General features: G+C 40.6%; 1 protein-coding gene across 1 annotated transcript; it reads right to left on the reverse strand.

Moving 5' to 3' along the window:
* Positions 1 to 27,817, reverse strand: KDM1A (lysine demethylase 1A). The gene is made up of 20 exons (XM_063177437.1): positions 27,518 to 27,817; positions 24,721 to 24,886; positions 19,889 to 19,948; positions 16,189 to 16,322; positions 14,541 to 14,619; positions 13,509 to 13,601; positions 12,718 to 12,824; positions 11,832 to 11,913; positions 10,552 to 10,646; positions 9,576 to 9,718; positions 9,055 to 9,145; positions 8,222 to 8,356; positions 6,993 to 7,066; positions 6,233 to 6,344; positions 5,725 to 5,857; positions 4,826 to 5,013; positions 4,368 to 4,482; positions 2,970 to 3,097; positions 2,562 to 2,708; positions 1 to 753 (listed from the first exon to the last, which is right to left on the reverse strand). Exons 1-20 carry the CDS (start codon positions 27,800 to 27,802, stop codon positions 568 to 570), a joined length of 2,553 nt encoding a protein of 850 aa, XP_063033507.1. The 5' UTR covers positions 27,803 to 27,817; the 3' UTR covers positions 1 to 567.
* Between the last annotated feature and the right edge of the window lie 27 nt (positions 27,818 to 27,844).

Consider the following 27,844-nt stretch of genomic DNA (forward strand, 5'->3'; position numbering starts at 1 on the left):
TTTTCTGTTGTTGGAAGTATTTAATAAATCAGTATGCTTAGCATACTCAGTGATAGCAGGTTACTCTACAGCAGAATGCAGGTGGTGTAGCAGCCAATGGACCATTTTGGACAGGTGTGATTTGCTACCAGGCAAACAGTTGCCCCAAATTCTTGAATGCCAGACAGAAATAGAATTGGTCAAAAATATTACTCTTCAAAACAAAGCCATAATAAAAAAACCACAAAGAAATTTACATACATTCTACACTAAGCTAGTATTCGTAGCAACCAGCTTCTAGAGGCCCTTGTGCAAGTACCAAATTGTAAATACACACATAGGTAGAAAAAACCCCCAAACACCCTAAAAATTTCTCCAGCTATTTTGTCTTCCAAGAAGTATCTGCAGAGTGAAGCTTTGCAGTAAAGGATTCAGTTTCAAACAGCTCTAAAAGGCTGCCAAGCCAAAGCTTCTGTAAGGCCATCTCAGACAAGGCTCATCCAGCGACTCAGGCTCCTCTCAGCAGACATCGCTACAAACCGCTCCAGGCTCCACTGCAGGGTGCTCCTCTGCTCCTGCAGAGCTCCCTCACATGCTGGCAGCCTGCTGGGGAGGCACCCCGGGCGTGGGCTGCCGGGGCAGGGTGTACATGGCCCCCAGGAACTGGTCGGCGATGCGGCCGGCCTCGCGCAGCCCGCTCAGCAGCGCGCCGTGCACCGTGGCCGGGTAGTTGCGGATGGTGTGCTCGCCCGCGAAGAACAGCCGAGGGATGGGCTGGGGGAAAACACAGCAGGGCTCGGTCAGCAAACGGACTGAAAGGTGTTAAAGGTCCTCTGATCACAGCAAATCTCTGTGAGGGTCAAGGTGGTGCATACAGGATGGGCCATATTGAACCTATTGCAAGTTACCAAGAAAATAAAGCGCTACTCGATAAACAGTGTTTGTAACTGGAAATCTACAGCCAAAGGTGTTTAGGAAGAATACTTCCTAATCCTGGAACATGAACTCTCGTTCTTCCCTTTATTCCTAAGCTGGAGCCTGCTTTGCTCTATTTCTGGTCACATCTCAGCACAATCTCTGTTAGGGTGAAGGTGGTGCATACAGGACAGGCCATACTGCATCTATTACAAATTACCAAGAAAATAAAGCGCTACTCGATAAACAGTGTTTGTAACTGGAAATCTACAGCCAAAGGTGTTTAGGAAGAATACTTCCTAATCCTGGAACATGAACTCTCGTTCTTCCCTTTATTCCTAAGCTGGAGCCTGCTTTGCTCTATTTCTGGTCACATCTCAGCACAATCTCTGTTAGGGTGAAGGTGGTGCATACAGGATAGGCCATATTGAATCTATTACAAATTACCAAGAAAATAAAGCGCTACTCGATAAACAGTGTTTGTAACTGTAACTACAGCCAAAGGTGTTTAGGAAGAATACTTTCTAATCCTGGAAAACTCTAGTTCTTTCCTTTATTCCTCAGCTGGAGCCTGAGGAATAAAGGATTCCTATTTCTGGTCACTTCTAGCCTAGAAATTCCCTGGCACAGCAATTCCCTGGCACAGCAATTTTTTCCAGTTAACAGAGAAACCTGTCCTGCTTATGACAGAATGGAAGAAAACCCACTGGTCACCTGCTAAACAAATAACTCATTTAATAATGCTCCTTATTATCTCACAATAGACACCAGGGAGAATGTATTTTCATGGAGCACTGGCATTGTGCCAACGTCAAACCATGACAGAAAGCCAATACAAACTTCAAAACTTCATTTAAATCAGCAGTTTCTTTTTAAACTGAGACTTTAAACAACTACCCACAGAATCATACAAATTGGGAGAAAAATAAATCCTCATATAATATATTGAGCAATCTAATCCTGGAACATGAACTCTAGTTCTTTCCTTTATTCCTAAGCTGGAGCCTGCTTTGCTCTATTTCTGGTCACATCTCACAGCAGACACCAGGGAGAGTGTATTTTCATGGGGGCACTGGCATTGTGCCACTGTCAAATCATGACACACAGCAAATAAACAAAAACTTCAACAATTCATTTAAATCAGCAGTTTCTCTTTCAGCTGAGACCTTAACTACCACAGAATCATAAGAAATGGGAGAAAAATAAATGTTCATTATTACATTCTGCAGAGAATAATTTTAATCATAGCTGTGTGTATTAATGACTTGTATCATTAAAACAAGAACTCAAATAAAACCACAGCCACACAGCCTTTCCTGGCAGTGATTTCAAACTTTATTCTCTCAACATGATCTGGAGATGACCCTGCCTTCACTGTGTTGGCCCCTCCATTTGGAAGAGACCTTTTGATACCTGTGCTTCTCACTCTGGCCTTTACCCTCTTTCAAATCACTACAACTCACCTAAATATGGTAATGGACAATAAAAATATGGAGTACAAAACACAGGTATAATATTAAATACTCTGTTCAGACATAACCAAACTGGCTTTCTGAATAAAATGCTCTTTTTTAAGCAAAAAAAATGACATCAAACCTGTGATAACAGAATGAATGAAAAAATTAATTAATTTTGTTCTGAGCTTTTTCTAAAAAAGAATTTCTCACCTGTGGAGCACCTGGAATGGCTGGTCCTGGAGTGATTGGCTGAGCCATCAAATCATAATCATTTCCAGAGGATCCAGCAGCTACATAGGAGTATGAGCCCCGGGCCCAGGGGTCAGCACGCCAGCGGGACACCACGGTCTCCTTGGGCTGAGACAAGACAGGAGCTTCAGCTGATGGCAAAGTGCAAATTCTGCACTTTGTGACAAATACAAACAATGCAAATGGCAACAACATAAGGGACAAAGTCCTTGGGCTGACATTGGTGGTGAACTCCATGTTTATATTCTATGAGAACACACACTGAGGTGAATTTTTGATGGCAATTCCTTAAGTCTTTCCAAAATATCACCAGACCCTGCTGCATGTGTAGTGTTTCCTCTGTTCCTTCTCCCACTTCCCCCTACTGACCTGGGGCACAGCACTGCTGCCAAAGATGCCTTTGAGGATGGCCAGGCACCGACCCACAATGACATCATCACTGATGTTCTCCATGATCCCTGCTGCTTCTCCTGCCACCAAGGCCAACAAAATCGGTGCTGGGGGGAGGTGGGAGAGAAAAAAAGAACAATTTAATTAATGAAATTGAATACTTTGATCAGACAGGTTGGACTTGGATAGGAACGGATCTGCAGTTAAGGCACAAAGTTGGAGACCAAACAAGTTCAATGAAATAGTCCTAAATTTTCCACCATATATGGTCCTATTAAAAAATTAGGACTACTACTACTATTAAAAAATTAGGACTACTAGTAGTAGTATTACTACTATTAATACTATTAGAATTAGTACGAATAGTATTACTACTATTAGTACTATTAAAAAATTAGGACTACTACTAGTAGTATTACTACTAGAAGAAGTCCTAAATTTTACACCATTTTTCAATACAACAAAAAGAAAATGAATTTTTATATGCCATGGTACTAATTAGAATTATCAAGAGATCTTATGTATTAAAAAGTAAATAAAAACATCAGGAATGATGTTTCACAGTCTAATCACATTAACTGAAATGGTAATTGTTGTTTTTGATTTCAGCCACCTGACTTGTGCTTCAACATGAGGTTTTACTGCATTTCTGTTTCATTTCTACCTGCTCTGCCTTCTTCATGAGAAGGAAGGATGAGAATGTAGCATGTGAAGTTAATTTGTACATGACATGATCTTTCCATCTAAACCAAAACCACGACCCTACTTGCTAACTACAAAATAGAGACACAAAGCCACAAAAGCCACATGAACAGCCTTGCTATCCAAGGCTCATTACTTGTATTTCTCCAGTAAAATCTTACCAAATATTTTAATAATTCAATAGTCTAGAAAGGTGCTTCCCTTGCACAGCATTTTTTCCAGTTAACAGAGAAACCTGTCCTGCTTATGACAGAGTGGAAGAAAACCCACTGGTCACCTGCTAAACAAGTAACTCATTTCATAATGCTCCTTATACACATCTTTGATTTAAGTCTGGTCAATGGCTATAACAAAACCAGTACAATGACTGCAGAAATCTCCTGACAATCTGTTGTGGCAGCACCAGCTACAGAGAAACCAAAATTACTAATGCAAACTACTAATCTAACTAATGCAAACTACTAAACTACTAATCCTGCTGTGGTAGTAATGCAATTTAAAGGTACAGTCTGGAATTCTCAGTGCTGTTCTCTGCTTCCATTTATCTTCCTAAAAATACTATCTTCTCATCATAGCCACATGTGAACACTTAACAGCATTTTAAAAAGTGTTTTTTTCTAGATCTGAAACTATACAATAAGACTCTTGGCAAAAGCAGACATGCACCACAGTTACCTTTGTACAGGTTCCAAAAGAGGAAAAGTTCTCCTCTGCTGGCAGTAGTGCTCCCAACATGGCCAAACAAATTGACACTGGGATCCCAGAAAACACGATCAAAACACAGCACAACCTGGAAAGAAAGAGTAAAAACAGTTAGGGGGAGTGAAGGGAAGAAATAAAAATAAAGACAATTACACTCATGGATGTTTATCACTGGACAGGTCGTGAAAGGGAAATGTGGTGAATACAGAGTGCATATACACAATACAGAGCTGCCTTCCCACAGCTTAGTGTGCTCTCATTTTCTGGTTCACAACTTCCATCATTCTGCAAGTTCCCCTGACAGTTTTCACCACCAGCAAAACAGCTCTGGAGAGGCATTTTGCTCTCCCCCAGCAGCCACACTGCACCCACATTTCAGGTTCTCCCTCTGACAGCCCTGCTCTGCTGCAGCCCCCAGGGACCATTGTTACCTTGTTGAGGTTGCCAAACCCCATCCTCTGCACTGCTGAGGTTTTCCACTCTGGAAGAGGTGGCACAAACTGAACTGCTGGGGGCTGCTGCTTCAGCACTCCCAGGGGCAGAGTGCACAGCACAGCATCACACTTATAAATGAAGGTCTGGCTGGTGGATCTGGTGTTCACAGCTATCACTTCACAGCCTGGAAAGGGGAGAAAAAGCACTTTAATAGGCCATGAGGCAAGAGCATTGGATTAAAAATGAAATAAATTACCATAACCACATCAGAAAGTATTTTGTTTGTGGAGACAGCTTTACAATAACAGCACTAAACTTGCAGGCCAGTTGTTACTGGCCATTTAACTCTATTCCAGCTAACATAAGCTAACATAATTAAGGCAGCATCTGAAAATGGCCTTACTGGGACAAGCCTAAAGGTTCATCCAGGTCAGTAAATATTATTTATATATATCAACAAGTAGGGAGTGTTCCTCTCATTACACTGCTCTCCCAGCTGACAGTTTCCCAAGCCCAATGTTTTGAAGAACAACAAACAGACACATTCCCTCCATTACATTCATTTATACTTCTAATACCAGGTCCTTAAGTAGGCCCAGACCTCTTACTCCAAATGCTTCAATCAATGAAGTAAATAAACAAGAGAATAAATGTGAACAATCAGTAAATACAACTGCAAAAGACTGGGTCAAATGAGACTCAGAAATAATAATAAAAAAAAACATTCAAGATTAATAAACCTCTAGCAACTATTTACAGAATTCCAATAAGAAACGTGGCTGTTTACCTAACCCCAAACATGCCATGGGAAGGGTTTTACAATATCAGTCCTCACAAGTGCTTCCAGCAGCACAGAAATCTGCTTTCCATGCCCCCAGAGTCCCAGATCAGGTACCTGAGGCCGTGTAGCGAACCTGTCGAACTGCTGTGTTCAATTTAATGTCCAACCCTTCAGCCAAGGCCACTGGCACACAGGAATATCCATTCCTCACAGTCAAGTGGCTGCCTGTGAATTCAAAGTCATCATCCTAAAATAAAGAGGCATAAAAAGAATGCAGTCACATAATGAAGTCCTCTAAGTCAATAGAAAATAATCAACTCGACAAAATGGCATAAAATATTTCAAAATCTTTTTTAAAGATTTAAACAAATGTGGAATTATTTCTGATTATTTATCAAGTAATAAGTATGGAAACTTTAAGCAGAGAGTACTGTTACAGATTGTTTTGGCACTAACAAAAAGCTGTCTGAAATTTCATCATCAAATAATAATCACATAAGAATTCAGTACCTGCACAAAAGCAGGTACTTAACAGTTAAAAACTCTTAATATTGACAAACTTTCATGAGAATTAAATAAACACAGTTCAAGTTTTTATGAATTGCTGAGTACTGTTACCTACCTGGTCCCAGTGCTTCAGTGACAGTGTAGAAAGGGGTGTAGCATTAGCAAATTCTAGGTTTGCAAAATGCCAGTCAAGTATTTGCCTGTCTCTTGATGACAAATAAACATCACTAGAAAAAAAAAACATAGCACAAAGACATTTAGCTTATTAGAACAGGATATTGTAAATGCATTGCTTCTAAAAATTTCTTCACAAGTCATTTCTGACTCCCTCCTTAGCCCAGAAATAAAAGCATTAATCAGACTCTATTTTGAACATGCAGACCTCTCTCATGAAAGCTGACTATCAAAACCCAGCAAATTCAGGTTTTTAGGGCAGAATTCATGTAAAATACTCAAAGGGAAGCTACAAACTTTAGAAATAAAAAAGGATACATAAATAATGGCTTAAGTAGCATGCATAAGGACAACAACAAAAAGCCTAGTAAAATTGCACAGAATAATAATATTCTACCAATATAAGTAGGATTCTATGCTATCATTACTGACAGGTATTTAAAACCTCAAATGCCTTTGGGATCAGGCACTGATTACTGCCAGGATTTCTACAGAATCACCCTCTCAGAACCACCTTTTCTGTTTGAATCATCTCTAAAAATGAGGAAATTGAGTTCTAAAGCTGAGGGAACTCAAACTCCATGTTTGTGCCTTTGTAACCTCTTCAGTTCCCATAACACCACAGCATTTCTGAAACTCAGGGAAAAGGCAGTAAAATAACTGTTTTCCTAAGTATTCTAACTTTTAGTTTGTCTCTTTACCTTGGTGGATTGGCTTCAAGTTCTTGTAATTTCTCTTCCAGCTTTCCTTGTGTTTCTGCCAATTCATCATACTCCTATTAAGATTAAAAGGTAACATTAAAATCAGTTTATATATAAAGGATCTGAAGGCATCATGCAGCATCACACTGGACCTGGTCTCAGTAGAAACCACCAGAAAAATCACTTCATGGAATTAGTGGAAGCTAAATAAAGTTTGTTATTTTTTCAACATTTAATCCAGCATATTTTGCTCTTCTGCTCTTTGTATACACAGAGCTCTGTGTTACACTGCAGAAAATATCAGTATGGTGATATTTCAGGGATTTAAACACTCAGAACTGAAGAACATGAGGGCTCATTACACTCCTGCTATTTTAAGGGTTCCTATGGTTCTGAGAGCTTCATATTCCACAAACTATTTCTTCTATTCTTCTCTCTCTTCAAAGTTTATAGCTAATACTGAACATGGGGATTTCCAAAGCAGAATCAATCATACTTAAAAACCAAAGACATGATCTAATTTAAGCTTTTATGGTTTCCTTTTTAAGGTACAACTCTACATCAAGATACTCCCAGAGAGGGGAAGCAACTCTGCTTATCAAGACAGAGCTCTGTACATGATAATCTTTAGCTAGAATGAAGTCTTTTAGTCAAGAAACCACTTTTATTTATCTTAGAGAAAAGTTTTTTCTCTTCAAATGTAGATTTCATTTCTGGATTATTTTTTATTATTATAACATATGTTATAACTTATATTATAACATATATTATAACTAATATAATATAGTATCATATCATATAATATGCTATATCATATATTTTCATATATTATACTATACTATATTATAACATATATTATACTATATCACACTATATCATATTATATAATTTCATATATTATAATATACTTATTATTCTGAAATCCAGCTGTATTAAAGATGAAATCTAAGAAAAGTTAATCTTCAAACCATTACATGCTGATATGAGCCAGCAGATTTACCTAAAACTGAGCTTTAGTATTCCCCAGCTAAAGGAACTCAAAGCAGATCAGTGTTAGAACCCAGAATTCTTGTAAATCACATTCTCTTGAAAGCACTGGATCACAGTGAGAGATGTGGAAACATTTACATTGGCTACTCTTATTAAAAAAATGTGACTAATTGGCTAATTTTTGGCTGCTGAAGTCCTGAGAAAACACTGACACACTGCATGTGTGTGTGATCCTTCACCTTGCAAAGTGCAGTCAGATCTCTGTGCTTGCTTTTCACAAGGAACTCTGCTGTGATATCCCGAGGTGGCTTCACTTCTGATGCCTCCTTATACTGCTGGTGAAGCTCTTTAATCTTCTCTTTTAAATTCACCATCTTTTAAGACAGAGCAGGGAAAGGGAGAAAGAAAGAAAGGGGGGAAAAAAGTCAAAAGGCAGATTTCAACAAGTCACTGTGTAAAGTGGATATTCACCTCAAACTGTGCCATTATAGCAAAGAGGTTTCCTAGTTTGGCAGGTATCACTTACACATGCAACTCTACCTCCAAGAAACCACAGTAAATACCACCAACCCTAAACAACATGGCTGAAACCCAACATCATTGATTTCTTACTATGCTGCAAGGAATTTGAGAGCAGCCCACAAGCATTTTTAATTTGAGAAACATAGAAAAGTAAAAACATCATTTACCATGAGCAAAAATAATGGAAGTTGTCCTAAATCACTATTTCTGTACTACAAATCAGATGTGTATTGAAGACAGTGAACATTTTATACAGCCCCCAGAAGCCTCAGCCAGTATCAGCATCTCCAAAGGAAGCTATGAAACATCTCTGCTTATTTGTCTGTCCTCTTCCTTTCTTTTCCACATTCTGTTTTATGGTTTTCTGCCTAACCAAGCAGGTGACACCTTTGTCCTAACAGGGCTTCTATGTAGGTCTTAAGCAAAGACATATTTTAAGAACAGCATTAGTAGCAATTTTCTGATATTTTTCTTTGGATATTTTTGTATATTTTGCCATTTTCTGAGGAACACAATGATTATCACCTTGTTCTAAATGTCATCATCTGACCTTGTTAAGAAGATCTTTCAATTCCTCCTGTGTTTTCACAATTTTTTTCCAGTGCTCAATCTGTTCATCCTTCACATGCTTCTCCTGCAATCTGGAAAAGGTGAGAAGCAATTGTCAGCTTAACATAAAATCTTTGTGTTAATGAGAAAACTTATTATAACAATCTAATTAGTGGAATGCAATAAAACCACATGTCATGGGATATTTTAGTAAATACTTGTGTGGCAATTGGAAAATTAATGGAAGTTTCTGTAAATAAGAGATACATCTGCTATTAAAGGCCATTATAATTGTCATTAGTTTTCAAGCAGTGTGAGTGCACTGTATGGACACCAAGCACACTGAGCCACTCCAGCAATGAGTTTTAGGAGTTTTTTAAGAAGAGAGGTTTGCTCCTTTAACCATCTGTGATATTAAGTATTATGTAATGCTTACATCTAGGAGCACCACAATTGTTTGAGGTATCTTTTGGAAATTCACCCCCAAAACAAGAAAGTCTACCAAAAAGAAAAGTCACTTACTGTATGACAACCTCCAGAGCCTGACCTAGGGAGACAGGTTTATTATTGAGAACATTAAAATCCAGCTGGTGGCTGAGATAGGATGTGGCTTCCAGCAGACGATTAAATTCTTGCTCCACCATTTCATCTTTCTCTTTGGGAACCTAGGAGACAAAAGAACAAGAATTGTTCTTAATTCATTCATAAATAATGCAGCTGCTGAGAACAGCCCTTGGAAAAAATTAATTTAATACCCTCAACTGTCTGAAATGGTCAGATACCAAGGTCTGTAGAACACAATGTCACACTTTGGCAGGATGGGCACAAGAAGAGCTGTCACACCACAATGACAACAAATTTCTCTGGCAGGAGAAAACCAAACTGCCTTAAGGGCTCAGAAGATTTCCTAACTGGAAAGGAAGGTGTGTTCATCACAGCTACAGAAGCTTGCCAAAAGACTCTGATGGCAGGATGGCTCTACACAATCACAGGGCTTTAGAAGGCTTGGCATACTCAGTGAGGTACAGACAGTAATTTTTCTTCTGGAATGGTTATTTTGAGTAAGAATTACCAATCCAGCTTTCCTAGGGTGATGGTGGAAACACTGCAGGACACACATGGAATGGTGGATTTAACTGTACTGATGATACTCAGTGAGTGCTGCCAGTGTGAAAATAGCTGTTACATGGTGAGAGCTCAAGTGCTGGAAAGAGCAAACCTCACATCTGTTAAACAACTCACAGGTTAAACAAAGGTGAGACAAATTGGCTTCCACAAAACCTCTGAAATGCAAAGGTAAAAACTCATGTGGAAAGAGCAGGTTTTAGAGGAATAGGTGCAGGTATGCTACAATATAACTAAAATGCCTAAAAAGGGACACAATATTTCCTTCTTCCCTCTCTGGAAGCCATCTCAAGCTAGACCAATAGCCTGGTAACAAACAGAATTGAGATATTACTTCTGTTTAAAAGGTTCATGGAAACACTATCAGACTTACAGCTTGCCCATTTGCTTCATAGAGTGGACATTTTTGTTTGATCTTTGCCAGTTCCATATTTACTTGTTTGCTGACCACAGCCATGGGATTTCCTCCTGGAAAAGATTTTATACAGTTAACAGAGAGTCCTGTAAAATCTGCCTGCAATTAAACAAAAACTCCACAGTTAAAGCAATTTCAGAGACTAAAACACCAATTCCAGTGTATGCATTCCAGTGACCTGGTGTAACCCTGCCAAAGGTCTGCACTTCACAGGGATTCCTGCAATGAGGACATGGAAAAAAAACCACATTTCTACTTCCAGGACCTGCAGGGATCCTACAGGGCAGCCATGGAGGGACTCCTTGTCAGAAGCAGCATTGGTATGACAAGGGTAATGGGTACAAACTGAAAGAGGGGAAACTTCAGCTGGATTATTAGGAAGAAATACTTTCCTGTGAGGGTGCTGAGATACTGGAAGAGGCTGCTCAAGGAGGTTGTGGATGCCCCAACCCTGGCAGTGTTCAAGGCCTTGAGCAACCTGGTCTAGTGAAAGGTTCCCTGTAAAGCAAGGGTGACTGGGACTAGATGATCTTTAAGGTCCCTCCCAACCTTTTATGAGTTAAACATAAAAATATTACAGCCTTTCAACAGGCAAAATGAAATCTGTTTTTCCATGACTGTGCAAGTTCAGTTCTTTGGAACCAGTTTCTGTATGCAATTTAATAAGACTGATCATGAGACAGACACCAAATTCAGACTGTCAGTAAAACCAGAGGTTTATTATAGGTTTTACAGTATTTTATCATTTCACTACATTGCTGAAGGATATTCCACATTAAACAGTTGCCCATCTCCTTAGCAGAGTAACCATGCCAATAACTGATGCCATCCCATGAAATAGTAATAAATAGGAAGAAATTTGGCTTGTTTGCCATTATTTTTACAACTATTTTTGAAATCACGTGGAGAAACTATTTTTGGGGTTTCAACCCTGAAGAGAGGCTTTCTCTTTAGAATGTCTCTCCATTTCCCCTCCTCCCTTGTTTTCCCATGTAAACTGAAAGAATACATTCTGTCTCTTTAGGGTGTCTCCCATCATACAGCTTTGCTATTTATGAAAACACTGTCAAAAAGGCTGAATGAGAACATGTTCTTTTAAAGAGTTAAAAATACCCAATTATTTTGGCCATGAAAGAAAACAGCATTAAGATTTCACATTTATAGCATCAAGATTTCACATTTATAGCATCTTGGCCCCCTGTTTTCCTCCCCTGTCTTTTTGATTTTGAAAAACTCACCAAGTCCTGTCACCACCATTGCTCCCAGATCAGCCACATAATTCCCTTTGCGAAAGGTGGCAACTCTTCCTCCTACTCTGTCCTTTGGAAAGCACAAGATTTAAACCTCCAGTTAAATATACTGAAATATAATCACTGAAACATCTACAAAACATGGTCCAAGTATTCTCCTAAGTGGGGGTTCAATAAACAGAATGTACACTTTCCCATAAACCTCTGCAAATGAACTCTAGCACAATTAATTTGCCCAAATTAAGAAGTAGCATTTAAAAAAGGAGAAGAAAAGAAAAAGGAAAGAAATAGAAAAAACTATGCCTAATCTGATTTGGGCATATTTCACTGTTTCTACAGTAGGATCTACTGTGATTCCAAAGCAAATCTCTTCACTGTCCATGCACAAATTTAGTTATGTACTAGGTTTCCTCCTCCCCCTTATGCCTAAAGATTTTTAGTTTTTTATATATTTTTCATATATGTGTAACTTTGTAGACTGTCAATACACAGAGTACTTTTCCTGCCCTCTCCCACAGTTTAACAAACCCTTAATAATACACTCTTGAAATTCTGTTCAGTCTTCCCTTTAGTCTGGCATTCTGCTTTCTGATGAAAAATCAATTTCTAATCATGAAAGAAGTTGTCTTAAGCTGTTTCTGGTATAAGCACACAACACCAGCACCTGACCATCCAGCCCAGCTCTGAGAAAGCATCAGAAGCTCCCAGCAAGGACAGATCCACTCACTCCTTGTGAGACAGGTTCAGTAGCACAATTCATCCTGACTGCCTGGAACAGCCCACAGTGGCCCCAGGCATGCTGCAGGGACACAGCCCTGCCCTAGTAATGAACAGGTTAAGTTGTAATAAAGTAAAATAGCACAGAAATTCATACTCTGGCTTCCAGAACTGTGACATCCATGCCAAAACTCTGCAACTGGCGAGCTGCTGCCAACCCAGAGACTCCAGAGCCAATAATGATCACCTTTCCTGTCTTCTTGGCTAAAGAAAGAGAAAAATCAGCTACAGTAGTGCAGTATTAAATTAAAAACAGTCTTATAAGAGATACCAAGAACAAAAAGCAGCTTTCTTCTAATGAGTGAGAGAATAAATTCTTTAACAAAAAGAAAACTGAAGTAATTCTGAATGTCATGCTGAAAAAGGGACAAGGAAAATACTCTAGCAGTACATCTGGAACAAGGAAAAAACAGGAGAAAAATGCTTCCAGACAACTGTCTGAAGAAGAAAGCAATTCATATTAATTACAGGGGACAAAGTATCATAGTTTGAGTTCTTTCTGCCCCAGAAGAATAAAACTTAAGGGCAGAGAAGTTCACTTGCAAAATTCCAGAATCACATAAGCATGTAACAGATCTAAGTACAATATTGTGTTTCTGCCTTTAGTTATTCAAATGAGGAACCAAGATAACTCATTAAAAAGTGACAGTCACTGAATTATCTACAGAAGATTTGCCAACAATTTTTCCTCTCAAAGTGATTTACATAAATACAAGGCTTCTCTATGCCAAAATAAAACACATTAACATCAATAGCCAGATGGCCTTCCAGCCTTTTTTTATTTTCTTAGCACTGCAGTTCTAAAAAAGAACACTCAAAAAACTGTCCTAAGAAATCATGGAATAATAAAACAAAATCTGAACTAGAAACAATGTTCAAGGCTCTTACTTGGAAGGGGTTTGACTCTTTTGTAGATGCCAAAGTTGATCAGCCCATGGCGCTCCAGGTAGCTGTGAACCCTGTGAACAAGCACTGTGTCACCTGAAAAATGAAGAAATGTTCAAAATTATTCTGTGTGTTCAGCAGCACATACATACTGAGCAATATTCACAGTAACCTGGGCAAATCCCACCAAACACATCCTGCCCTACAGCTCTGCTGCCCTACTGACCCACTCACCTTCCTCAGGAAGCCTGAGGTTACTTTTCTGAAAAACACCCATGCTGTATTTCAGTTCTGAATCCTGCCTGAAAAGCTGTACAGGATATCAGGTGTTTCTTCTAATCTAGTGCAGAATAACACCTTTTCTGAAAATGACTGCAAAATCCCAAGATCATGACACTGTGATGTGATTTGCCAGTATTATGCCAATACTTACTGCAGCACTGAATTCTCATTTTTATTTTTAAAAGAACAATAAATCTCTATTTTGCAATCCTTGACAGGATATTTGCATTTCAGCACTATTTTCCTCTTCAATTATTTTTTTATGGCTACCTTCCACCTTTTTCCAGTTTATTAGGATTTTGTCTGAGCAGTGTGGAATGGTCTCCATTTGCAAGCAGCAACTCCTCACTCTTTTACTGCCTTCTTGCATCACACCCAGTCTGTTTAAGTCTTGAAAAACCCTCCCAAAAACCATGATTAATAATGTTTTACAGCTGAAAAAACTATTAATAATGTTTTACATCTGAAAAACCACCAAGAAGCTGTGGCAAACCTTAAAAGCTGCACATGAATTAACCTTACTGTAACAATCCATTTTTTTAGCAGCTTTTATGAATCCTGCTAGTGATATTTCTTTACCAGACAATGAACTCTACTAAATCTGAACCAATATCCCAGTCTGTACATGACCACTCATGGAACTCCACTAACAAAGGACTCAAAACATTTGAAGCAGCTTTTCCTCAAACAAAAGTGAAAGAAAACAGCAATGATTCATACAATATGATTTTGGCAATGAAAAATTTGACTTACTATTATAAGGTGCTTCTAATTGTTGGATAGTTGCTTCAAATGTCAGCTGAATCTTTGGGTTATCCAACCAGAGCTGCAGCTGGATTTAAACAAACACAACAAATCATATTAAGCAATACAAGAGGTGTTTTCCAGCCCCATGTTTGCTACCAAATACTGTCAGGACATGAAACCCCCTAATGAATTAAATTTTGGCAGGACTACCCAAGCCACACTGAACTTCACCTTCCAGTGTTTTTCAAGGTGCAATACAGTCTGTTTGAAGTTCTCACACCATTTCAAATAAGTGGAAATGCACCAAAGTAGCACAAAGATGTGTGATTGTCTTTTTGGTATCAGATTTCATGTTTTCATAAAAGCTACAGCAGTACTTATCATGTTATAAGGTTTATTTATCTCCAGTATTTAATGATTCATGTTCAACAATATAAGGCACAGCTATGGACTACACTGGCCACATACACACAAAAAAAGCACATTTACAGGACATTTACAGTTCAAAAACTGAGCAGGAAGAATTGTCTGATATGTTAGTAGGTCAATTCATACTAGAAAAGACCTGTTTTCCCAACAGAGCTCTTACTTTGTAGCACAGGAGTAAATAAATAATTTTACTAGGTGATACATAGCATTTCCACTCCATTTTGCATTCCATAATTAGTCATTTATTTGGATATTTCCCTAGAGTTGCATTACTGAGCTTCACAGTTCCTCACAGATACCAAATTAAAGTGGAAATCTTACAACTATAATGAATAGGAATGGTTAAGAAATATTTTCTTTATCATTTGGAAGGCTATTTGAGGCAAATGGCTGATTAAGAGGCTGCACACTGCAGTTTGCTGAGCTCTGGGTTCATATCAGCTGTTCCATGGTCTCTGCCATTCTTGCTGGAAGAGTTCCTCTCACAAGCCTTCCTCAAACAGGATTCCTGCTCAGGAATGTTCCTCTGTAGTGAATAAGGCCCAGCCAGTGCTGCTTTTCACTGCAAATATCTCCCTTCAGTAATTTCTTAGGTTCAGTGGAAGGCTTTTCTGCTTCCAACGCATTTGTAAAAGGATTACTCACTGTTTATTTTGTGCAAATTGTTTTCCAAACTTTTTGGCATGCTCTGGCCTGTTTTTACAGATCTCATGATTTCCCAGAAGTTACAACTTGAGTTAGAGGAAAACATGACAGGAATAGCAGAAGTCATGCTACTCCACACATAAATTTTAAATAACTTAAACTTATTAAGCCCTGGGTGTCACCATGGTCAATGCCCCATGATGTTTCCTGATCATCTTTAGTCTGAAAAAACTGAGTGATGAATAAGGTGTTTTGTCTCTTAACTATGGTAAAACAGCAATTTTCAAAATATTTCTTGCTTTTCCACTGTAATTTTTCTAACATTACTTCACTTTTCCAAAATACAGGAGAAAGCCTTGATCCCTGTTGTAAAAACACTACAGATTCTTTATGCTGCTCACAGCACAGATCAAGAACTGGCTAGTACATTTTTCTTAACTTAAAGAGGATGCCAGAAATGAAACCCCACTGCCTCAAAACCAAAAAAATTCACCTGGACATTGTAACTGCCAAAAACTCTTAGCAAGGCACACACATTTCCTGCCCTTTTTTTTCACCAATATTTTTCCAACAAACTTACAGTGCGGTTCCTGATGTACAGAAACACCTTCTGAGTCTGCTGGGGCCCACTGATGATGTCAGGGAAGCAGGCAGCCTCTTGGGATGTCATTCGGTCATGGGGAAGTCTGCTCTGGAAAGCTGCACCCTCCACACCTACAATAAAAACACAAGTAGTGTACAGGCACTGCCAAGGAGATGATAAAATGGCCAAAATCATGGGATGCTTTCATTTATATCTTTAATTAACTTCTGCAAGATGTACAGGTCTCCAAGTCAACAGTTCTTTGAATTATAGGTATCTAAGATAATGAAAAAGCTATACTACAGGGGGGATAAAACAAACAAGCAAACAAAACCCTCCAAAAGAACAAAGTCTAAAAAATAAGTGTGGCAGGGGCACATATCAATACATTATATATAATACACACATATATATGTGTGAACAATAAAATATAACTATTTTAGATGCTGTCCTTAATTTGTGTGGTTTCCAGCTTCTAACAGAACCAGAAAACTGTTTTAGACCCTGTTCAAAGCCAAAATATCTGTAATACACAAACACAGCATGTACCATTCCCTCTCACCTGCTTCTCAAAGTTTAATTTGCACTGACCTTGTTCAGCTAAAGGAACCCATCCTAAACTCTCATTTATATCTGATATATTTCCAGCAGGCAGTGCAATGAAATACAATCACATTTAGGCATTTCCTGTGCTGCCTACAAATAAGAGATTTCCTACTGTTCTCTTTAAATGCTCCACATGTAAAAGACCTGATGCTGAACCCACCCAGGAGAACTTTTCTCTATGGAAAGCCTTAATTCATATAGGAACCTGCACTTCTACCAATTCACACACTGGCAGTGCTGTCACTGCATTTCTGCACCCTGCTTTCCTCAGTCTCTGCTATGCTGCACTACAGAAAAAGTGACAAACTAAGACACAGCTGCATCCAGTGCTACAGCACAAGTGCAGAAAGCAAATCCTGCAGGCAAAACAAGCAAAATAAAGCACTGAGATGTGAAATACAGCAAGAAAATATAAATCTCCATGTCCTAGAAGTGACTTTGATCAGGACAGAGGACAGGGCATTCAATCTAGAAAGACAGAAGCCAGGGGCAAAAACCCCACAAGTAACACAGGATGATTAAGATCACTTGCTGAAACTGGAATTGCTCAAAGATTACAATAAACAGCAAAGAAAATATAAGCTTGTAGCGTGTTACACTAACCAAGACAACTGTTTAAGAGTTTGAAGTTCATGTACAGCAGTACATGGCACTGCACCAGGGAGAAGAGTTCCCTGCTTTTAATTCTGGTGCCACCACACCCCCCTTTAACTTCCAAGCATTTTTACTTCCCAAAGGTGCTGGGGAAAAAAAAAAAAAAAATCAAGGAAGGAGATGGTTGTGAAACTAACAACCAAACCAAAAACCCTCAAAATAAACCAATCAAAAGCAAACACACAAAACACCCAAACAAACAAAACCCACAACCAAAAAACCCCCCAAAACCTACAACAAAAAAAACCAACCAGCCAACCAAAAAAAACCCTCACAACCAAAAATTCATTCCCAAGTAAAGATCAAAAGATCTGTGTGATGACTCAAGGTAAAGAAAACTGTGATCATTGACATAAATTTTACAGCAAGAAGAAATTAGTAAGAGAAGCTACAGAGCATTGCAAGTAAAATAAAATTGACCATAGGACAATGTTTCCTGCACTAATATTCAGCTGTGGAATAGAACCCATAGCTCTGCTATGACTTCAGTTTCTCCAGGAACAACCACAGCCCAGCCCTTCTGCTGTCCCTCCATCTAACCCTGGCCCAGGGGTGCCAACATCAGTGCAAGAATGCACATGCTCAACTATGAATTCTGTAAAACTGGGCATGGGAATCAAACCAGTTACCAATTCTCTGATGCTTCATTAATGCTAACAAACTTAATTAAGGCTTTAGATGCTCAAGAGCTCAGCAGCACAATTTTCACAGAGCTAAAATGCTGAACCTGACTCCCTGACTCTTCAGGTTTGTGCTAAGAGAAGTGTGCTTTTCCAGGTAGCTGCTAAAAAGCACTGTAGTCATCAAACACCAGCAAACTCTCAGATGTGTGGATTTAAGGCAACTTGGCAGTGTCTTGAAAAGCTTTATTTCTTCAAACTGAGCAGCCAGAGATCATGGTGATACTAATAATTTGGAAAAGAACTCCCAAGGTGGTTGAGCTGGGGGGGCTTTTAAGGCGAAATACCTTTCATGGCAATAACCCAAACTTTAAAACTAGAGAAACAGAGTAGCTCCAGATGTGCACAGGTATTCAGGGGGAAAAAACCTAATAAAACAACCCACAAGAGTGTTCCATACAAGAATTTAGGAAAAGCATAGCTATTAATAGCAAAGACAGCATTTTTATTTGGCCAACCACTGCAAGATCTAAGAACTAAATGTCCTTCAATTTACTTCTGCAACTACACAGCTCAAACCTAAATGAATTTGGATTTCAGGCTGACTACAACCCATTTCCCATCCTTACTGCTTGTATTTCATGAAAGCTGCACATTACAGTTCAAAACTACATGTTTCTCCTTGGAAAGGCTCTGCCTAGACTGGATTATCAGCTCCTCTTCACACACATTTGCACACACACACTTGGCAATTCCTGACATTCAGCACTAGCAACTAACTGACTGAAGTTTTGAGTACATCCTTGCTCACAGAAGAAATCCTGAGGGATGCTGCTCATTTAAAGACTTACTAAAACATCTGCAGATGAACACACTGAATGAAAGGATTTTGGCTGTTGAATTGGACAGTTAGAGCATACTCTCAGCATAAAATATGCAGAATTTCCAATCAGCCAATGCCTACCTAAAAATGAAATAGGCAAGGCATCCTTAAGCCCATGAGGCATAACAGCCAGCAGCTCCATGCAAGAAATAACATCCATAACAGTATTTGGCTCCCTTACTTACAACAGCAAAGGATGCACTCTTAGATGAGTTTCTTGAGTATCAAAAAGAGCAACTTGGAGGTACAGAATAGGTTCTGTAGCCTTTGACTCTTGTCTAAAACCCTAATCCTGAAGTGAGAGCAAAAGCAGCAGAGTTGGAGGAAGATTTTAAGTAGCACTCCAAGTACTTAGGAGTAAAGACACCAATCCTGTGAATGAAGCAGTGAGTACTGCCAGCAGCAGCACCAAGGCCAAATGGAGAATGCAATCCACAATCCAGTCCAGTGACAGCAGACTATGAGTGTGCCCAGCTGACAATCTCCTGGGCTAAGTGCTGGCACACAGGTCAAACACAAACCCTTTCAAAAGACAAAAAGAAAGGAGCAAAAGGAGCAAAAAGGAGGCATTCTGTGCTGTTTCTTCAGCAGATTAGAAAAAAGGGTACACTGCTCTAAAGCTCTCTGTGTCAATCTAGGTGGCACAGCCTGGCTAGGTAAGAACCAGCTTTTTTTATGTTTAGACTCCTCTGAACACGGAGAGGAGTGGAGGGATGAGAGATCGGCCTGAGGCATTTCAGCACAGCTTAGCTAGCACCCTTCTCCATAGTTGTTATAGCCCTCAACTGCAATCTGAACAGCCCACACTCTGAAACAGGTGGGAACACAACTCCTGCACCTCCTGCTAGGTCGGGGACCACCACACCCGTGCGCGCTTGCAAGCATCAATCCCTAACCTGGCTACTCAGTGGCAAGCATCAAACGCCACCCTCACCTGATGCTTGGCCGTCTCCATACCCTCCAGAACTGTCGTCTTGAAGTCCTCCTGCTTGCCCTGTGGAAGGAAAGAGGAGAACTCAGGGACCTTGCTCCATAAATTAAACCATACTGGACATAAAGGCCCGGCAGTTGGCGTTTTAGGTATTAAATTTCACCAACTAACTAAACCCGTTTTCTGAGAATCCCATTTTCTGGAATCTAGGTTCAGGGCATCAAAGAATTACGTTCTAAAGTGTTATCCAGGTTACTGGAACGCTTTACATCAGATTTTATGGGAAATAAAGAAGTATATACCATATGTAGCATTCCTGGTGGCTAAATAATTATGATCTGGCAGATGGATACCATCAGATTCTATGGATCTCAAACCCTAAGAATGAATAATCTTGCCTTTGGTGCTCCCAAGTCTCCCCATATCCCAAGGAGATAGTTTAAAGCATTTTTGAAAAGTCTCTTATGTTCAAAAATAAGAGATCCTATTTTTCCCCCATAAATCCTTCCTTTAAGCTTGATGCTAGAACAACTCTTGAAAGGCTCAGACCTCTTATTTGGCTTCACCCTTGATACACCATAAGTGTTCTAACACACCAAGATTGTCTCTGAAGCCAAATACACATCATACCATTGATCAATACCCAGCACTGAAAGACATCAGTCTTCCAACATTCCCAGCAGTGGAAACATGAGGAAATGGCTAAGCACACACATCTGAAGAAGTCTCAGAATTGCCTCAGCCTGCATCTAAGTCCTAACAGGACTGCAACACAAGCAGGAACAGAGCATGCTGAGAAGAGAGATGAGAACAGCTGCAGTGCCTGCAGGAACAAAGCCATTGCACACCTCACACACTGCTCCCCTCACAGGAGGCACTGGCTCTGGGTGAGCTCATGAGCAATATCCCTCCAGCACCAGAAGTTTGCCTGAAATCCCATCACCTGCAGAGCCCAGGAAGCCAAGGCACACCCCAGAGATGGCCCAGAGCTGTTCAGATGGCTCCTGCTGTACCAAAGTCCTTCACACCACACACTTCAACAGGCATCAAGTCCAAACCAACATGCACTGAAACACCCTGCAGTGGTCGCTGCCATGAACAGCTGCTTCCCAGAGCACTGCTCAGGTGATATCTCCAAACAGGTAAGAGCAAGGTCTAACCTGAGGCTAAACACACAATTGTTAATACTCCAATTTAGACTCTGGATGGCCAATTTTTCCAGAATGTAACTTAAGGCTCTTAGGGGATACACTAACTGAGAAGAATTTAATCTGAACTACAGATTTAACCCCTAAAGAGAGACACAAAAATTTAAACCAATGCTTCCATACTGTGCTAAACTGGATTAAACTAGAATGTCACAACATTAAACATCTGCAAATAAAACAAAATAGGAACTGAAACAAGACAGACATTCTCCCTCAGCACAGCAGAGGAGCCATAGTTAGTACTTGTATAAAATCAGTCTGCCAGCAGGGAAATAAAAAACTCACAGAGAGACTGTGACAAATAATTGTATTTCGAAAGGCCTCACAAGACCCAAGTTATGATTCTGTGAATAAACATATCTGCAACAGCAGGATGTAATTCTTTACTTGATCTGCATTGCAAGTATTTTATTTTGCAGTGAACACTTCAAGACTTGCTTCCATTCTGGGAGAGACTAACACAGTTGAAATATTAATATTAGAGTCAGGCATAGGCCACTAAGAGTTTGCAATAAGAGTTTCACCTGTGCCTTCCATAAACTAAGAAATTAAACAGACTCTGACTTCAGTCTCTGGCATTCACAATCCCTGAATTAACACTGACAATGAGCAGAGGGGAAAAATTACTCTCAGCTTACTTACAGAAAGAAATCAGAGTCTTCCTCTTCTCATCACTATTACTGATTGCTTGGGCACAATTCTAAAAATGCTGCTCAGTCTGAGCAGAGAAGTGTGGAAACAAGGCCTGCTAGTGAAGATTGCCTCTCCTTCCTTGGAATAAAGATTGAAAAGGAGCTAACAGCAAGCAAAGCAGTGATCCCTGCTAACACCAAACTCCTGCAGCTCAACAGAACATGTGTGAGAGCAGAATCTGCTCCAAGCCTCAAGGCAGCAGAAAAACAGATCATGAGCTGAGGAGCAATGAGGAAGAAGGACCAGAAGGCAATTTACTTCAAATAATTATCCACTGTCTCAAAATTAACAACAGCTGCACATGTGTATCACAGAGTACTGAATGTATTTAGGAAAACAGACAAGAGACAAAGCACCACTAAGTTTGACCATTCCCTTGAACTTAATCTTGATCATATTCAGTTCCTTGGAAAACAGCACCTAAAATACCACAAAGTAAGAATACTGACAACACTAAAAGGCCAGGAGCTACTAAAGAAAATCTTCTGTAGTTCTAAAAATGAAAATCCAATTTGGTGAGGAAAAACAAAACAAAACAAAACAAAACAAAAAAAAAAAAAAAAAAAAAGAAAAAAAAGAAAAAAACAGAAGTGAGCTCCTTGATTCCAAAAGGGATACTGGCAAACAAGAACACAAATGTCGTCAGTCAGCACTGAAAGGGAATTTGGAAGCTTTTTGCTATTAGACAATATTCCTGAAGTGAAAAAAGGAGAGATACTCTAAGGAAATTCTCTTTACCATGAAATAGTGTCACACCTTTTAAAACTGCTCTGCAATAGCATGCAGTACAGCTTGCAAATCCACCCTGTAACAGCCAGAACACCTGGAATTCCCCACAGCTGAACACACAAATGGAACCTACTCAAGCAAGATCAGCACTGTGCTGTCACCTGTAGTGTGACATTCAATATTCCCCTTCCCTGTAAGCTGTCTGAGGGGACAGGCTAATGAAACACCAGACATTAGCACCAGGACATTTTTAAATTGCACAATCAGGCTTTTCAGCTCAAAAGCTGCAATGTGACAACTTTATGCTTCTACTGCATTACCTGCACTTTTACAGGCTTTAAACACAGATTTTTTTTTTTTAAGGTCTGCAATGAGAATAAATTAAAATACCCATGCTAACTAAAATTTCCCTAGATTTTCAGTATGCAATCCTCCACTAATATTACTGTCCAATTCAGTATTTCTTATTGAACACTTCAATTTTTCCTTCAAAGTGACAGAGAGAGAAAACCTCAATTACAAACACTGCTTTTATACACAACAGACTCCATGCTGCCTCCTCCTTCTAAAGGGTGGCTGAATTAGAAGTTTCAATGCACTTTTAACAGCCAGCATAAGATGGCCTGATGTTCCTGACACCTACATTAATAAAGACAAAAACAGAGAGATCCAGAAACATATATAGCCTCAGAAACCTTTAAAATTACAGCAAGACTAGCTCTGGAATGACAGCTTGAAATCTGTCTTCTTTCTATGTTATTGCTTCATGCATATTCACAGAATTTCTAGGAATAGAAAAATGATATGATGACCTGAAATCTACTCATTTCTAGGCAGCTAGATACAGCCTGTTTGAAAATTGATTGCACTTGGATGGCTAAATACAGTGTTTGTAAAATAACTGTCCAACAGGCTGCTGTGTGTATAGAAAAGCATCACTGCTCATCTTCCATGTTCCTTCCTTCTTGGGACAAAACCTGTTCCACTGTACCTCACTGATTATGCCTCAAATTCATTTCAATAATCATTCTTAAAGGCACAAAATGGAATCTGAGAGAAATAAAAAGTATATTAATATTAGGCCTCAAGGATTAAATACAATATCTAAGCTAAATTAAATAGTAAGTTTAAAATATTTGCTTAAGTATACCTATTAAAATTCCATTTTTGCTACATTGGGGTGGCAGGATTTTTATCACTGCGAGTATTTCAGTCAAGCATATGAGCTACAGGACTCCTGTATCAAGGCAGGGGCCAACAGCTGCAACAAGGAGAGGTTACAATGGCAAATCATGAGATAAAACACACCCACAGCTTTTCATATATTTCCTGACTGAAGGTAGGTATCCCCAAGCTAACACCAGTCCAGTGTTCTCAAACCTGCCAGCCAGAAAGAAAATTAAGGTAACTGAAAACTAAAAGTGACTCACATCAGTGATGAACCTGAAAAGATTCAGCTGTTAGATTTCAGCTCCTAACACCAACTACACACATTATCTCATGAAATCTCTTGACTCTGAACTTTGCAAAAGCATCACCTTCCAGCAGCTGAGTGATACCAACAGACCCCACTCATTGTGTAAACACAGTGGAGGTAAAGGATAGGATACTGCTATCACCACAAATTTCAAAAGCTGCCTCCCCTGCAAGACTGACCAAAAAACATCTCAATGTAAAGGGAAGCTCTCTCTAAGCTAATAAGCAAAGCACTGAATACTGACATTTAATACTAAAATTTAAGCATACAGTATCTAACCAGAACTTAAGATCAGAGTTATAGTTTAAAGCCACAGGAATCACAGTAGTTTAAAGCTGCTCTTCTGCACAACAACCCCCCCATAAACCCAAGGTCTTTTCTCTCTGAGGAATAAGTGAATGTCCATATCCAAGCAGGTGTGGCAGCAGAGCCAGAGAGGCTATTCTGGTCAATAAACTTCCAAAGACAAGTCTAAAGGATCATGAGAATCTAGCACAAGAGGTTTGGCTTCATTTGGACTTACATTAATGCATATTCCTATCTTTATCAGCCTGTTCTGCATTTCTCCCCTCCTTCCACATATGGGGCCAGCAAATAAAACACTGTAGAACAATTATTCAAAACCAGATTGAAACCAGACATGGGATTCATGATGCCACACCCAGCCCTGCCTAATTTCTGTTAACAAATCAGGTAAATGGTTTCAGAGAAGGTCTCTCTGTACTCACCAGACGGCTCCTCTGGCTCACTTTCATTCTCTTCTTCTGCAGGAGCTGGTGGAGGTGGTGGGGGTAGCTTCTTCTCTTTCTCAGCTTTAGCATTTCTCTCTTCTTCAGAGTAATACTCATCTTCTGACAGGTTTGCAAGGCTCTCATCCATCTCTCTATACTCGACCTGTGAAAAGCACAACAGAACATGAGCACACTGAAGATGCCTGTAACATTAATGCTGCATGTAACAAAATTGCTTATAGTTTAAAGAAAAGGCCTGAGTTACCTTGTGCAGACTCTTATTGCAGATAACATGTTGTAAAATGCAACAAAGCTTAACAAAGTTCCAAATGTTTTTGCCTCCTTCAGCACCCTGTAGTAGGAGCTTTCATCAAGCCCAGTTTATGTGTGTTATATTATCATTTAACCTCCCTGAATTTCTTCCCTTCCTTCACACCCCTGCCAAGGGATGAAAAGCAGCCTCTGTGTCCACTCCATGTGTTCAAACTTGAATTTCATCTGCTAAGCACAGATGACCAGAAGCACACACAAGATTTCCTGCAGAAATCCCACTGTGCCCTGTATGGTCTCCTGCTTCCTGGGAATCTTGTCCTGGTACAGAGGCTCACAGCTCTTCCTCTCCAGAATGGTCACACTTGTGGCTCAACACAAGAAACTCCCCTTCCCCTCATCCCCCCAATCTTTATTGCCATATATGTATTGTTCTGTTACTGTTCTCCAGTAAAAATAAATAAAATTACCAGCCAAAAAGACTCATTTGAATTGGAAGGAACCCCAAGAACTAGCCTGGGAGGGTTGCATCTCATACTGCTTAGTCAACCAAGCTTTAATCCAAAATAAGAAAGATTTGTATATTGCTAGTGAATTTCCCTACTGATTGTAAAGGAAAAAAGCACTTCTCAATATGAAGCCATGGGAAAAATAAAATTAAAAAAAAAAAGCAGCTAGTGATCCCCCAACATCCAACAGGTCAGGAAATGACAAAAACAACTCTGGATTCCTCACCAAAAGAAAAAATCTTTCATAGTCTAAGTCTAGCCACTAAAAAAGAACAATAATGGGCACAATTCAAAATAGCTTTGGGAAGCCTATGTACAGGAAACCCTGGATTCTTCAAGATACTAATATAATCCATTATATGCTGTCTTTTAAATATTTACATTCCACAATGTCCAGCATATTTCAGGGTTTTTTGCACCTCCAGGACCTCCTGTGAACTCCCACTCTGAAGCAATAACAGTGACCACTCAGCCCATCCATACTTTACCAGGGGTAATGAAGGCACACAGCTACTTCTGTCCACAGGCCCTGTGAAGTCTCCCATTCCCTTTGAGCTTCCACAGCTTTTGAAGAACAATCAAGTTCAATAAAAAACCCCTAAACTCTTCCCTACATTTATTTTTAATCTAGATACCCTCTCCCAGCTAAGTTCACACCACAAACACTCACGGGAAGGTGACCTCATGCTGGAGTGCTCAAAGGGACAGATGGTGCCACAGGAGACAAACAGCCCTTGCAGATGGGCACTGTCAGTGCAAATAAACACCACCAACACACAGCCCACACAGAGCACTAATTCCTACCAGTTACCAGAGCACTATAAACAAGGAATGCTGCCTCTGAAGATCACAGAATGGTTTGGACTGGAAGGGACATTCAGCCCATCTCATTCCACCCTGCCATGGGCAGGGACACCTTTCACTAGACCAGGGTGCTCCAAGCCCTGTCCAACATTTCAATGAACACTTCCAGGGATGAGGCAGCCACAGCTCCTCTGAGCAACCTCAACACCGTCAGTGTGTAAAAAATGCCTTCCTTATATTCAGTCTACATCCATCTTATTTTGATTTAAAAGATGCACCAGACTGACCAACACAACAGCTGCTACATGTGAAGGAGCAGTTCAGTCATTACATCACACAATGGCTCTGAAGAGCCACAGGACAAAACAGTTCCAAAAAGTTATTTCAGCTTCCATGTCAAACACCCTGGGCACATTCAAGATCTTCACTATCTTCTAAAACAAGGTTTCCAAGAAAAGGTTTCACAAAAAAAAAAAAAAAGGTAATGTACTAATTCATTCAGAACAACAGATGAGAATTACATACTACAGACCCAAACTATTGAAGATATTTTATAGCTGTTAAATTTCATTGGTAAATTTCACCCTTACACAGCCTTGACTCAGCTCTCCAACACCAGTGGAGGGAAGGTGAGGAACAATGGACTGAGCACGGCCATCACCTTCACAGCCCTGCACAACCAGCACCACCCCGTGCACATGAGCCTGGAGAGGCTGCATCCATACACACAGCAACAGGAGAATTTGCTGACAAAATACAAACTCCCGAGCGCCCCAATACCCTGCCATGGATTTGGGGTGTTTTTACTGCTCGGTATCCGCTCAGAAACCGCAGAAAGTTCCTAAACAGCTGCAGGAAGCTCTCCTTTATGACAGGACACAAGCCCACGAAAATGAGCTACAACAGGGGATCCTGATCTTAATCTTAAGCCAGTGGTGCTTCCTGCACGCCCGCGCGTCTTTTACACTCACAACACCGGAGCCCTCGGTCCCGAGCACGCCGCCCGCCCGCTTCGGCAGGGCCCGGTTCCGTGCTGAGCCCCGGGCAGGGCCGGGACGCACCAAGGAAGGGCCAGGGGAGCGGGACCGGAGCCGGGACGCCCCGGGAAAGGACCGGCCGAGCGGGGCCGGGCCCCGGGACGCCCCTGCCGGCCCGAGCACGTCCCGCACGAGGCGCCGGCGGGGCCCACACCCGGGCCGCCCCACACCTACTTTGGCTCGCTTGCGGCGGCTGGTCCTGCGGCCCTCGGGGGTCTCGGCGATGCCGGTGGTTTCGGCGCCGGGCGCAGGGGCGGCCCCGACGGCCGAGGGCTCGGACACACCGCCCGGCGGCGAGGCCCGCGGCGGCTCCTTCTTGCGGGGCGTGCGCTCCGATGCCCCGCCGCTATCCGAAGAGGAGCCCAGCGCCCCGGCGGCGGCGGGCGGGGGCACCGGCGCCTCCGGCCCGGCCTCGCCGCCCGCCGCCGCCTCCGCGCCCTTCTTGCCGCCCGCCAGCATCGCCCCCGCCGCACAAAGGAGCCGCGCGGGGCTGCGGCCCCG

Source organism: Melospiza melodia, chromosome 27 (genome assembly GCF_035770615.1).
Source record: "Melospiza melodia melodia isolate bMelMel2 chromosome 27, bMelMel2.pri, whole genome shotgun sequence".
Classification (NCBI taxonomy): domain Eukaryota; kingdom Metazoa; phylum Chordata; class Aves; order Passeriformes; family Passerellidae; genus Melospiza; species Melospiza melodia.

Excerpts from the sequence above, each read along its gene's own strand:
- KDM1A (XM_063177437.1), bottom strand. The coding sequence starts at position 27,802 with ATGCTGGCGGGCGGCAAGAAGGGCGCGGAGGCGGCGGCGGGCGGCGAG. Across the intron at positions 9,146-9,575 it reads GCTCTGGAGGTTGTCATACA|ATTGCAGGAGAAGCATGTGA; the intron begins GTAAGTGACTTT and ends CACCTTTTCCAG. Across the intron at positions 7,067-8,221 it reads ATCTGACTGCACTTTGCAAG|GAGTATGATGAATTGGCAGA; the intron begins GTGAAGGATCAC and ends TAATCTTAATAG.